The 11,440-nt window shown below is 40.7% G+C and overlaps 2 protein-coding genes across 3 annotated transcripts; both read left to right on the top strand.

Annotated features, from left to right (window-relative positions):
* The first annotated feature begins 209 nt into the window (after nt 1–209).
* Nucleotides 210–5,205, top strand: fam169b (family with sequence similarity 169 member B). Of its 2 annotated transcripts, none has more exons than XM_061222624.1 (8): nt 210–308; nt 897–1,030; nt 1,222–1,324; nt 1,445–1,530; nt 1,998–2,061; nt 3,258–3,440; nt 4,576–4,692; nt 4,968–5,205. In XM_061222624.1, the coding sequence occupies exons 1-8, from the start codon at nt 275–277 to the stop codon at nt 5,192–5,194; spliced, it is 948 nt and encodes a 315-aa protein (XP_061078608.1). In that variant the 5' UTR covers nt 210–274; the 3' UTR covers nt 5,195–5,205. The 2 variants fall into 2 exon arrangements, with proteins under 2 accessions (XP_061078608.1, XP_061078607.1); XM_061222623.1 differs by having other exon boundaries at nt 1,887–2,061.
* Nucleotides 5,206–6,861: 1,656 nt separating this feature from the next.
* Nucleotides 6,862–11,210, top strand: arpin (actin related protein 2/3 complex inhibitor). The gene is made up of 6 exons (XM_061221170.1): nt 6,862–7,039; nt 7,369–7,444; nt 7,597–7,729; nt 8,739–8,945; nt 9,996–10,150; nt 10,781–11,210. Exons 1-6 carry the CDS (start codon nt 6,948–6,950, stop codon nt 10,787–10,789), a joined length of 672 nt encoding a protein of 223 aa, XP_061077154.1. The 5' UTR covers nt 6,862–6,947; the 3' UTR covers nt 10,790–11,210.
* The last annotated feature ends 230 nt before the right edge of the window (nt 11,211–11,440 follow it).

Raw genomic sequence — 11,440 nt, 5'->3', positions numbered from 1 at the left:
ATGACCTCGATTGAAAACAACAAAGCTGTTTAAAAATATCTAATTTCTTGCAAACGTCTAAGACAAAATGTTTTCCGAGTGGGCTTTCAAAGTACACCTTAGGCCTAATTTGTATTTACAGGAACTGAACAGAAACTATTCGATGAACGCCCAAAACGAACAGACAAGACAGAAGTTGCGGTGCGATGCAGTGCGGTGACTACAGTAATTCGATTTTACGCCGTTAGGTTGCGCTGTTGTAAAAGTATGCAGATGAAATGCATGTAAATACAAAATGGAAACCCTTTCGAAGGGAGTCCAACTTGCAGGTAAGAAAAGTAATGTTTAACGAATCCACCTTTATCCAAATGAGTACGAGTAATTAAAAGTATTTGAAATTTAGTGACTGGTCTTCAATCTAACAGGTTTTGTGTGAACATCATTATCGACGCTCACTTTACTTGACCACCGTAGTCTACAGCTGGCTTGATCGGAGAGATTAAACATAGGCTATGTTCCAAACTAATTGTTTTCATGTAGCGCAGCCGATATGAGCTAACGTTAAATATTACTAATATTTCCAATATTATATCCTTAAAGTCTTTTAAAGCCAGTCATGTGTTCTAAATACTAACTTAACCGGAACACCGCTGATATTTAATGGGTCCAAAACAATGCCGCAACAACAGAAGAAGTATTTTCAAGTTCCGACTAGTTGTGTTACCACCACCTATCGGCTGTATTGCTGCTACACACAGCAACAGTACTAATAACAAATTATTATTATTATTATTATTATTATTATTATTATTATTAACAACAATAATAATTGGCCAATACGAAAATATAAATCATAAATGTCAGTAAAATGTTTCAATTCAAGTGGTAGAAATAAATAAAAATGATTTCTTCTTTAGAGGAAAACTATCCTGTTGACACAATTTTCCAGGACTACAATACGTTGAAGAAGAATGCAGATGAATTTATGACATGCCTGGAAACAAACAGTCCTTCCGAAAACAACTGGTTCATTCTTCCTTCTGGTGCTAAGGCCAGTATCAACTGATTATGCAACCTGAGGCTAATCTAATATTGCATTTAATGATACAGCCACACAAATTTGTAGATATACAGTTGACTATATATTCAGAATAACTTTTACTTTTGTAGCGATGCATTTAAGGATCATTAGATTTTACCCCGTTCATGTACCATGTTCATGTACCTCATTTGGTCTCACAGGTTAAAGTCTCCAACAACAATATAGCGCGACTCTCATTGTTTGGCGATGGTGACTCCACGCACACCATCTTGGCTCTCTATGAACCCCCACTTGAGACTCATGGTCAGTGGGTTACATGTTTGCCTAAACTCTGTTACACAGAAGGCTTGTTTTATCATTCTTCTATTTTTATTTATTTATTTTGTTCTGAAGAACATTTTTCTAAATCTGCCATTCTCACAGTGATTGCACTCTATCTAAATGGAAAATGGTGGACAGTGAGCAATGTCTTAAAGACCTCCAACTCTTCCAGGTCTGGGCTTGTTACGGTAAGCACCCTTACCCAAGACTTCCCATGTTAATCGCTCATTTAACATGCCTTCCTTCAGGAAATAATAATAATAATAAAGAAGGACTGAAATTGTACAACTTCATGTTCATGTACATATAAAGATTATGGTTTTGATTCCTTTAACATTGGACATTCTACATTTGGGTGGTATTGGGGAATCTAAATGGAGAGAAAAAAAACCAAAAAGTTTTCCCATAGGTGAATTGAATTGTGCGATTAACAAGACTGTCTAAACTGTCTAAACATTTCATACTCACAGTTAACAGCCTAGGTTTTGTGATAGCTGTGGACTCTAGGCTGTGTCCAGGTTGATGTGGCTGTGTGTATTCACAGGTGCGGTCTGTGGGGGAGAGGGTGGTGCTGTTCCTTCTCAGTCAGGTTATATTTGGGGTGTTTGAGAGGCGCACAGATGTGGACACTTATTTTGCTCCTCACCCTGAAAAGGAGGTGGCCAAAATTCTTTGGCAGGATGGGGAGGCGACTGGCTTCTACACTGTGAAACCGAAAGGTAAGAGGTGATCTACAGAACATTCCGGAACATTCTCAGCTCTCCTGGGCCGCATCCACTTTCAGAGTAACCTACGCTTGGAGTACGAAACGCCAGCACACCCTGAACTGAGTATGCTGCTTGTAATGCAACGGACAGAATTTGCTTTATTGTTTTATTGTTGTGGCTCCAGAGTATTCCACCATAAAAAAACATAATTGTGTGGGATGCTTGTGGCAGTAAATGACTGCATAGAGTGTTTATGCCAGCAGCCAGTATTTGTTACAATCACAGTCCGTGATTCATGTGGATGCTCTGTTGCACATATTAAGACATGATATGTTTCTGCTGTGCTTTTCATTTCATTCGGGTATCAGTTGTAAATACATATACACCCATTTTGCCACTTTCAGTTACTCTTGTCTGCATTCCCAACACACATTTTCACAGATTTCAGTGGTATCCTACAGCCAGAGTTGGATATGGAGCATTCTCTTCTTTTTGTGTGCTTATGTATATACATTTGCAACTTGCATTATGTGAATGTCTAAAATGGGGTATTGAGGATGGAAGTTTGTATTAGAGCGAGGGCCTAGAAATCCAATGCTGTTGTTCCAAATGTAGAACGTGTGTATTGCGAGGACCATGTACCCTGCTCTAATTGATTTAGTTTCATGCATACTTTACTTTTACCCTGTTTCATTACCCACAGTACACTGCATTAAATTGGGTGAGTTTAGTCTTTAGTTGTAATGTGCATTGAATGAAGAACCTGGCCAAACAGATTAAATGAATGGGCTAATGAAGTTGAGTAATTAGGCAAAGAGGTTGGGGGGGAAAAAAACAACTCATTGCACACATTTATTCTCTGGAAGTAGTTTGGCCCCATTCCACGGCATTGAAAAACAAGCACATGCATCGATTAAGGTTCACCCTGGTTCCCTGGCTTAATGCCCTTCTTTCTCAATCTGGCTTAAACATCTTCCAGTGTAACTGGCTCAATAAGCATCATCACCTCAGCTGACTATCTGGCACAAAATGGCTGCCGTGCATCACCCAGGTGGGCACTATATAATGGTGGCGGCTGAGGTGAACCTCATTCACTTTAAAGCAGTTTTAGCTAATGGAAAAATGCCATGTCAATATGATTGAATCAAATGTCTATATTATTTATTTAATTCTTCTTCTTGTCGTAATGTCATGGTGTGTGCGCTCAGGTACCCTGTGTGACAGCTGCAGCAGCCTGAGCTACCTGCTCCCTGTGCTGGACACTGTGTTTGTGCGGACAGAGTTCAGAAGGAAAGGACTGGCCTTTCGGATGCTGGAGGACTTTTGCGTGTCGTACGCCAAGGAGGAGTTCATAGGAATCAGCCATCCGGTGTCCAGCAGCATGCACCAGGGTGAATCGCCTCAAACTCTCGACGTTCGCTTTCAGCAGCACTGGCATTTCATCGCCTGACTGCCGAAACAAGGCTTCCCGTGACGTTTATTTAAGTTTTTATAATGTGCATATTATAGTTTTATGTAATATTATAGTTCTATTATACATACTGTATACATCAGGTGATTGCGGCGTTGTACTAATTCCTTTTCACGTGTCGGGTCAAAGACTGACTTAGTGATTGATGCTCCTGTCATAAAACAGTGATGAGAACCTTATCTATTGTAACAGCCAAGAATGAGGGTTGGGACGGTGTTTGTACAAGACTAAAGCTGCCTCAGTGAAATATTAAGAGACAAGCAGGAATGTTTGAAGATACATTATCTAAAGATGAGATAAATATTTAGAATAACATATCTGCGGATCTGAGCATTTGAAAAGCCTGAAGCAGTTTAAACCTTGATTTGAAAATGACTATTAGGCAATGATCATATTAGGCAATATGATTACTGTAATATTAACAAGGACTTGATTTGCTTCTGTGCACCTGAAATTGCTGAATTGAATTGTTTTAAGTGCAAATGATCTGATTTACAGAAAATGAAATTGTGTGCTCAATGCAGTTCCATATAGAGCTGCATCATGTGTCTACATGATTGATTTGGTATGTCTCACAAAATCATTCCGCTGGATAATATTAGATATTATTATTAGTTCTCATTTCATATTTGTTTCATGTCATAATACTAATCCTTTAAGGTGTAAGATGCGATTAGAATGAAATGAAATGAACTGAACGGAACATTCTAATGCTGATGCAACAATCATTATTGAAAGTGGCCTGTAGCGTAGTGGTTAAGGTAAATGACTGGGACACGCAAGGTCGGTGGTTCTAATCCTGGTGTAGCCACTATAAGATCCGCACAGCTGTTGGGCCCTTGAGCAAGGCCCTTAACTCTGCATTGCTCCAGGGAAGGATTGTCTCCTGCTTAGTCTAATCAACTGTACGTCGCTCTCTGCCAAATGCCAATAATGTAAGAAAGCAATGGAGTTCGAGAGCACTTAGAACTTAGACTTAGAATTTAGAAGTAAAAAAAAAAAAGCCATTCCAAATAACCCTCTCCCAAAGGGTTAAACGGTCCTTCTCTGACCAGTTTGCAGGAAGTACCTGCAGGGCCAGGAACGGGACAGAGATCGGCTGTACGAGGTGGAGGCGCCGGGGGGCTGGGCGCAGAGACGGAACGTGTGGCTAAGCCTTCAGCTCAGCCGCTGTGAGTCGCTGACTGACTTCTCCTAACGTCAGCACCGCTTGTTTTAGCTAAGAGCTAAACATGGTTCAGGCAGGAGGTATTCCTAACATGCTCGGTTCTGCGGTTCCATATGTAAGCCGTGTTCCACTGTCAGATTGGATCCTGATATCCTTAGTGCGTTTTTTATGCTTAGATATTCGGTCTGTGTTTGAAGGTTTACGGGGCAGGAAATGTAACTGAGTAAGCCTGAGAAACATCGCTGAAACCAAACCTCTTTTATTTTTTTCCTCCGGCAGATTCCAGTTTAGAGAACAACCTGCCTGAAGCGGAGAGGGAAAGTATAGTCGCCACGGACAAAGCAGAAAAGGTGAAACTGATGCGCATTTTGTATATTGTCTTTTTTGAAAATAATTTTCCCACAATCAAGAGTCCCCCCCACCCCCTGTTGTGCTGTGCCCCTTCAGACCGTGTTACTCGATCTACACCCCCAGCCATGGAGCACTGCAGCTGTAATGCATTCTAGGGCTTCAGGCATTTCACACCTCTACTGCGTGTACTATAGGGGTGAGCGAGCACCAATCAGAGGAGAGGTGTATCTCTCACTTGGGGCAGCTGCCTGGTAGCCTGTGGATGTAGGGGGGACTAAAGTAGCAACTGGAGAAACCACAGGCAACTTAATGCAAGGATTAATGTAAGAATGTATGCATGAGTATCAGCCATATTATGAAAGTGGTATTTTAAAATGGTTTATAAAAAATAGATTTTTAAACTCCCATTGCTCTCCGAGAGTTGCTGACATTTTTACATTTAGTTTTTGCCAAATTAAACCCATCCTACTCCTGGCAGGTCAAAACTCACTGCTGCAGATTTCCATCGGTAGGTGGCCAATGACAGCCAAGCAGTGTGCTTAAATCACATTAACAGCATGCTTTACCCTAAAATGATCATGCTTTGGTGTTTCATGCACAATACATCCTCCCACTGGAACTCTGTTTCTCTGTCAGGGTCCTGATGTCCCAAGTGCTGCCAGTGGGGACGTCGCTGCCCACAAGCCCCGGAGGAACCCCAGGCGCAAGCGTACGGGAGAGGCAGCCAAGGAGGAGGAACGTGGGAATTCCAAACAATTCCGGGTTTTTAATTAGACCTTCACTAACTGAGAGGGGTAGGGAGGCGGGGGGGAGAGGTCCTCTGTTCTGGGCATGAATGTTTGGTATGTTTTAAAAAAAATGTTTAATGCAATGAAAGTGGTGGGAAGTTTTTAAAGAATATATATATATAAGACACCAAGGGCTATCAAAAGGAGCCAAGCCTAATGAACTACTGATAGAAGCCCAAGCTGTCCAAGCTCAATTATAATATTGCATATGGAATTAAGATTGAATGTTGGTGAATGTTTTTTTAATTCAATGTTCTGTACATATGCAACATTTTCAGGTGTACTTTTCATGAATGTGTTTACAAAATAAAGATTTTAAAATATTTTTTTTTATTTTATTTTAAAATGCATTCCTGATTAATTGCAACTTTTAATTGTAAAACTAATGAAAAAGGTATCACCTAAAGGTACTGTGAGCCTGACCGGGTTGATACAATTCTAAGATAAGTCTGCCCAAATATTTGGGATATGCCTGGCAAACAAACCAGTAGGCAATTATTTCTAATGAATTGTGTTTTTATGTAGGTCAGGCTTTGAAGGCAACAATTTAAGTCAACTTATCCATTTACTTGCTGGTAAAAAAAAATGGTTCATTTACATTTGAAACATATTGGAGGAAATTTACAACCAATTTAGCAGGAATTTAAATATCTTACCACTAGACCGCAGGAATAAGCAAGAACTGAAATAAGAAGCATTCTGTGCCAGTTTATGTCGTTTTGTGATCTAGTGGTTAAAACTGGAAAGTTGAATGCAATTGCCATTTTGGGTATAGGGTCATTATACCACTGGGGCAGTAAGACTTAATTCACAACACAGCAAAAAACTTCCAGTAAACTGGATCGTGTTAGGGTATACCATGATGACTGAATTGGAGGGGGTAATTTTGATTTCGTTCTTTCTGATACTTTCTTTTGAAACCTTCAAATAAAGTGAAGTGACAAAAAGTGAATTTAACTTACTATAAAATGTATATTTTAAATCGTGGTCAGTCCTCAACAAACATAACGCAAGTGAACATTTGTTTTAGGCGTGGCCACTTCCCTGTTGACGCTGGGGGAACAGGAAGTAGACCTAAAGTTTGTTGCGGGAACCAAAGCAGGGAATCAAACAGGCTGAAATGAGTCGGATTTATCAAAACACTGCGCTGCAAAATAAACCTGTTAACAATGAAAAAATAAGCAGCAAATGGCAGCCGTCTACCTACCAGAGGTAATGGCATTACCTCACTGACTTTTATTTTTTGTAGTGTCGTGAGCTGTCATGCTGCCCATGTTCAACGTTGGCCAAACAGTAGGTTGTCATTTAACGTTAGCTATAAGTTAGCTACAAAATAAGGAATATGATTTGCGTGTATGCTTGTATTTCATTTGATATCTATTTGACAGTTGTTTTTCTTAAAGTGTTTACGGTCGCTTATGTCGTTTCTTAATTCGTGAGCTACACACAGAACTGAATGTTTGGACATTTGGAACTGACATTAACGTTACAGTGTGTGGATGTGCAATTGTTTGCATTTGACATTTTTCTGATATTCACAGTGGTCTTGGAGTCATTTTGGAGGGTACGCTGGTTGATGTGTCACGGCACGTAATCACTGACGCATCCAACCAGAAGGTAATCAAAACTATTTATTTTTTAGTGATCCGAAATTGAACAATGTCTGTGTTACTGTGTTACTTACCAAACGGTGTCGTGAGTTACCTTCTGTATCCCTTCAAAAATATAAATGTACTCATTTTCTGTTAAATTAATTTTGCCCGTGGCAGGATCGCTATTATGTTCTGTACATTAAACCCAGTCGAGTTCATCGGAGGAAGTTTGATTCGAAGGGGAATGAGGTCGAGCCCAACTTCAGTGAAACCAGGAAGGTGAACACTGGCTACCTGATGTCATCTTTCAGTAAGTACTTTGTTTTCAGTGATGGAAAATACACTGCCAAATATGGACACCAATATGGACACACCCCCTCCTTGGACGTTATTACTAAAAAAGTTCATTGCATAATGAAAAAATATTGTCACTAGTATGTCCCATAGACCATATTAGTACATACGGAATAGGATGTAAAAGAAGAAGCTAAACTTCTCCACTACTTTAGTGCTCCCAGGACAAAGGTCTCTATGAATCAACAATGACTGTCTGTGTGTATGTGGGCAGATAAAATGTATCACAGCACCACTAAAGTAATGTACATTAATCAGAGTTTATTTCCGTCTTTTATTTCCTGGCTTTTCTTTTGGCAGAGCATAATTTATATAGTTCTCCATTTCCTTCTTGCACCTACAATGGCATCAACCCTTGTGTTGCAAGCTCATGTATTGATGTACTGCTGTTGGTCGTGACCCTTATGACTTACTGTAGCATCAGCACTGTGTGTTGCCTAAACCTGTATGTATGCACTTATGGGTTGCTGTGAATGAAACAGCTGTTTAATGGCTAAATGCAAATGTAGTTTGGGCTTAAATGCAATGACTTGTATGTTACTGAAATTAATGGAGACATCCAGAGGGGTTATGGTGGTGAGGATGTGGTCTGTGTTTGAGGCATTGTGTTTCATGGGGACCCGTCTAGGTTGAAGAACATGATGTTGAGACCTTGTATAATTGTATTATAAGGTTCTAACAGACATTTTTGATCAAAATGAGTTGGTGTCATTAATATGTTGTTTAGAGGGCAATTTGATAGGGTTTTGATATTGTACATTCAGAGTACTTTTAGGGTGTCTGTCATTTTGATCTATGAAGAACTGCCAGCAGATTCTGCTGTGTTAAGATGTGAAAGCTTTGAAGCTGAATATCGCAAAACTACTCAGAATGCAGACCAAGCCTTATAATTCACGATTTGTTCCTCACACATTCCAAAAATGAGTGGTGTGACCTCCCCTCATGACCTGTTTTTTTTGTGGCAGAGGTGGAGGCCAAAGGGGAGACGGATCGGCTCTCCGAGGTGGACCTGAAGGAGGCAGTGAACAAGGCGGAGCTGGTGAAGGTGACGGAGAAGCACACTCCTGGTGAGACCGTGGCGTTCTGGCTTCCCGAGGCAGAGATGCAGAAGACCGAACTGGAACCGGGCCAGGAGGTGCGGCTCAAGACCAAAGGAGACGGGCCGTTCATTTGTAAGTTGTCACGAGGGGTTTGTTTGTCCTTTTGTTATTTTTGTTTAACTTATCACATTGGCTCTTTGTTCACAAATGTTCACGTTCTTATTGAAATATGAACATTATTTTGTTTGGAAGAGACAGTTGGGCTGGCTCAGAGTTTGTCTTTTCTCATTCTGACTTGAGTGTGTGTGTGTGTGTGTGTGTGTGTGAGATGTAAAAAAAATACAGACATAATAAAAACCAGGCAGGGTGGCCTTGAGCAGAAGGGCTCTAAGTTCACCAGAAAAAGTTTGGTTACCATTGCAATTGTTCTTAGTTGTGTGACTGTACGTGTTTCAGGCTAAAATGAGGACTATTGTGTGTGCTCAGCCAATGTTCTGTCTCAATATGGTCATTAAACGTCCCATGGCACTTACCGCAGCAGAGGGAAGGTTGCCCAACCTGGCTGTCCTTGTCTGTCCTTTCCATCTCATCATCTCCCTGTTAAATTGGATAAATGAATCCCTCCATCCAAGCTGCTGTGTGGTGATCATTCTGGTACAAAATGGAAGCTGTGCATCTCCTAGCAGAGCACGACACGATGGTAGTGGCTGAGGCCAGTTTCCCCCTCCTTGATTGTAAAGTATGGTTGATGCCAAAATGGAAATCGGTAAATAATGATGCAGTAGTGTTGTATAATGGTTAGGGAACTGTGTTTATTTCCCAAAGGTTGCAAGTTTGATTCTAAATTGCTTTTGTACGTGTATATATCCAGCTGTACAAATTCACAATAAATGAGTTATGTAAAAAAAAGTTTACCTAATGATTGGCATTTAGCAGAAAGTCTCCCCCCCCACCCCCAAATTTCCTTGAATAACGGGAATACTGTAGTTGTTAATTTAGCAAAGTGCCTCACCCCCCCCCCTTTTTTTCCTTGAATAACGGTAATGGGTGTTATTTATTGGAGTTCCTCAGTTCCCCCCAGTTCTCTTGAATAATGCTAATGGTTATTGAGTGCAGTGCCTCTCCTTTCTACCCCCATTTCCCTGAATAACAGTAATGTGTAACAGTAAATCCCACCCCCAGTTTCCTTGGCTAAAGTGGACGGAGGCACAGTGACCAAGTGCAACTTCGCCGGAGACGAAAACGCAGGGGCCTCGTGGACGGACAAGATAATGGCGAACAAAGACGGGGGGAGCGTGCCGGCAGGGGCGGGCGAGGGCGCGGAGGACGAGGAGTGGGTGAGGCCTGACGTCGAGCCGCGTCCTGTCCGCTGTTTTTAACGTGGCACGCGTACCATGCTCTCTTATCCCTGCCGACATCAGGAACCATTGAATCTTTTGGTATTATTGCACATGGAGCGGTGCTGCTTTCCTCTTTATCTGGGGCTCAGGACTAGTCAGTAAAGACAAAAAAATAAAAACAACAGTTGAAATGAATAGCTCCGTGGTCTCCAACCCTGGTCCTGGAGAGGGGTCTGCTGGTTTTTATTGTTACTCTGTTACTTAATTAAACTATTAGAGCAGTTGATTAGAGTTAACTCACCTCACCTGGTTACCTCAGTTTCAACAAGGTGCTGAGTTTAAGGTGAAAACAGAAAACCAGAAGACCCAGTAGCTCTCCAGGACCAGGGTTGGAGACCAAGAATACAGTGCCCTCCATAGTGTTTGGGACAAAGACCTATTATGTCTTGATCTGACTCTGACTTGCCACGATTTTAGATTTGGAATCACAAAATTAAAAAAAAAAATCTGGTGAAAGTGAACATTCATTTTTATACATTGTGGTTTTACCATGTACAAATTCCAGCAGTGTTTAGACAGTCCCATCAAGGGCCACTCACAAAGGAACCTGTTTTCTGTTTGTTCCAGGATGACTGAGATGAGGGATGCAACTCTCGGCAAAAACAGTAAAGGAGCACACAGCTCCAGCCACACTATTAACCCCCCTGTGTGGGCTGGACTCTGAGGAGGAGATCATAAGCTGGACGCAATTCATTTTATTAACTGAACATTATTCAATATGTACACAGACATATTTATGCCAACTTGCTGTGCTGTGTCATGCCAATACATACAGATGCATACATGCCTCATATTAACTCAACTAATAAACTTGGTTCAGATCAACACTGTGACCAAACGAATATATAACTTCAAAATTAGTTTTTCAGTGTTCCTGAAACTTCTGTCTTTTGGGGATAAGGTATTTGTACAACACTGCCAATTGGCAGACAACTGTCATTCTTTTTTTATTATTTCTTTTACTCTTTCAATAAATACATTTTTATATATAAAAAAACCCTTTTTTTCTAGTTATTACATCTGGGTAAAACCACAGCATATACCTCTTTGCACAAACATTCATTGATATTATCAGTTTTGGCCAGATAAACCATGTGTAAAACCATGACAGCTGAAATAAGCTTTATGGAAAAAACTGGCCATTTCAAGACATCCAATAAATTATTTTTGCTAACATCAACTCCACCAAACCTCTCACGTTTATGCACCGACATAGATATTCCGCTA

The sequence above is a fragment of the Conger conger genome, chromosome 15 (assembly GCF_963514075.1).
Source record: "Conger conger chromosome 15, fConCon1.1, whole genome shotgun sequence".
NCBI classification, from domain to species: Eukaryota; Metazoa; Chordata; class Actinopteri; order Anguilliformes; family Congridae; genus Conger; species Conger conger.
This window is presented reverse-complemented; position numbering and strand designations above follow the sequence as displayed.

What these genes read in the sequence shown, in the direction of transcription:
- fam169b (XM_061222623.1), top strand. Translation starts at nt 275, where the DNA reads ATGGAAACCCTTTCGAAGGGAGTCCAACTTGCAG. An exon ending in CTACACTGTGAAACCGAAAG is followed by an intron (nt 2,062 to 3,257) that starts GTAAGAGGTGAT and finishes GTGTGCGCTCAG; the next exon opens with GTACCCTGTGTGACAGCTGC. An exon ending in AAGCCTTCAGCTCAGCCGCT is followed by an intron (nt 4,693 to 4,967) that starts GTGAGTCGCTGA and finishes TTCCTCCGGCAG; the next exon opens with ATTCCAGTTTAGAGAACAAC.
- arpin (XM_061221170.1), top strand. Translation starts at nt 6,948, where the DNA reads ATGAGTCGGATTTATCAAAACACTGCGCTGCAAAATAAACCTGTTAAC. An exon ending in CTACCTGATGTCATCTTTCA is followed by an intron (nt 7,730 to 8,738) that starts GTAAGTACTTTG and finishes TTTTTGTGGCAG; the next exon opens with AGGTGGAGGCCAAAGGGGAG. An exon ending in AGGAGACGGGCCGTTCATTT is followed by an intron (nt 8,946 to 9,995) that starts GTAAGTTGTCAC and finishes TCCCACCCCCAG; the next exon opens with TTTCCTTGGCTAAAGTGGAC.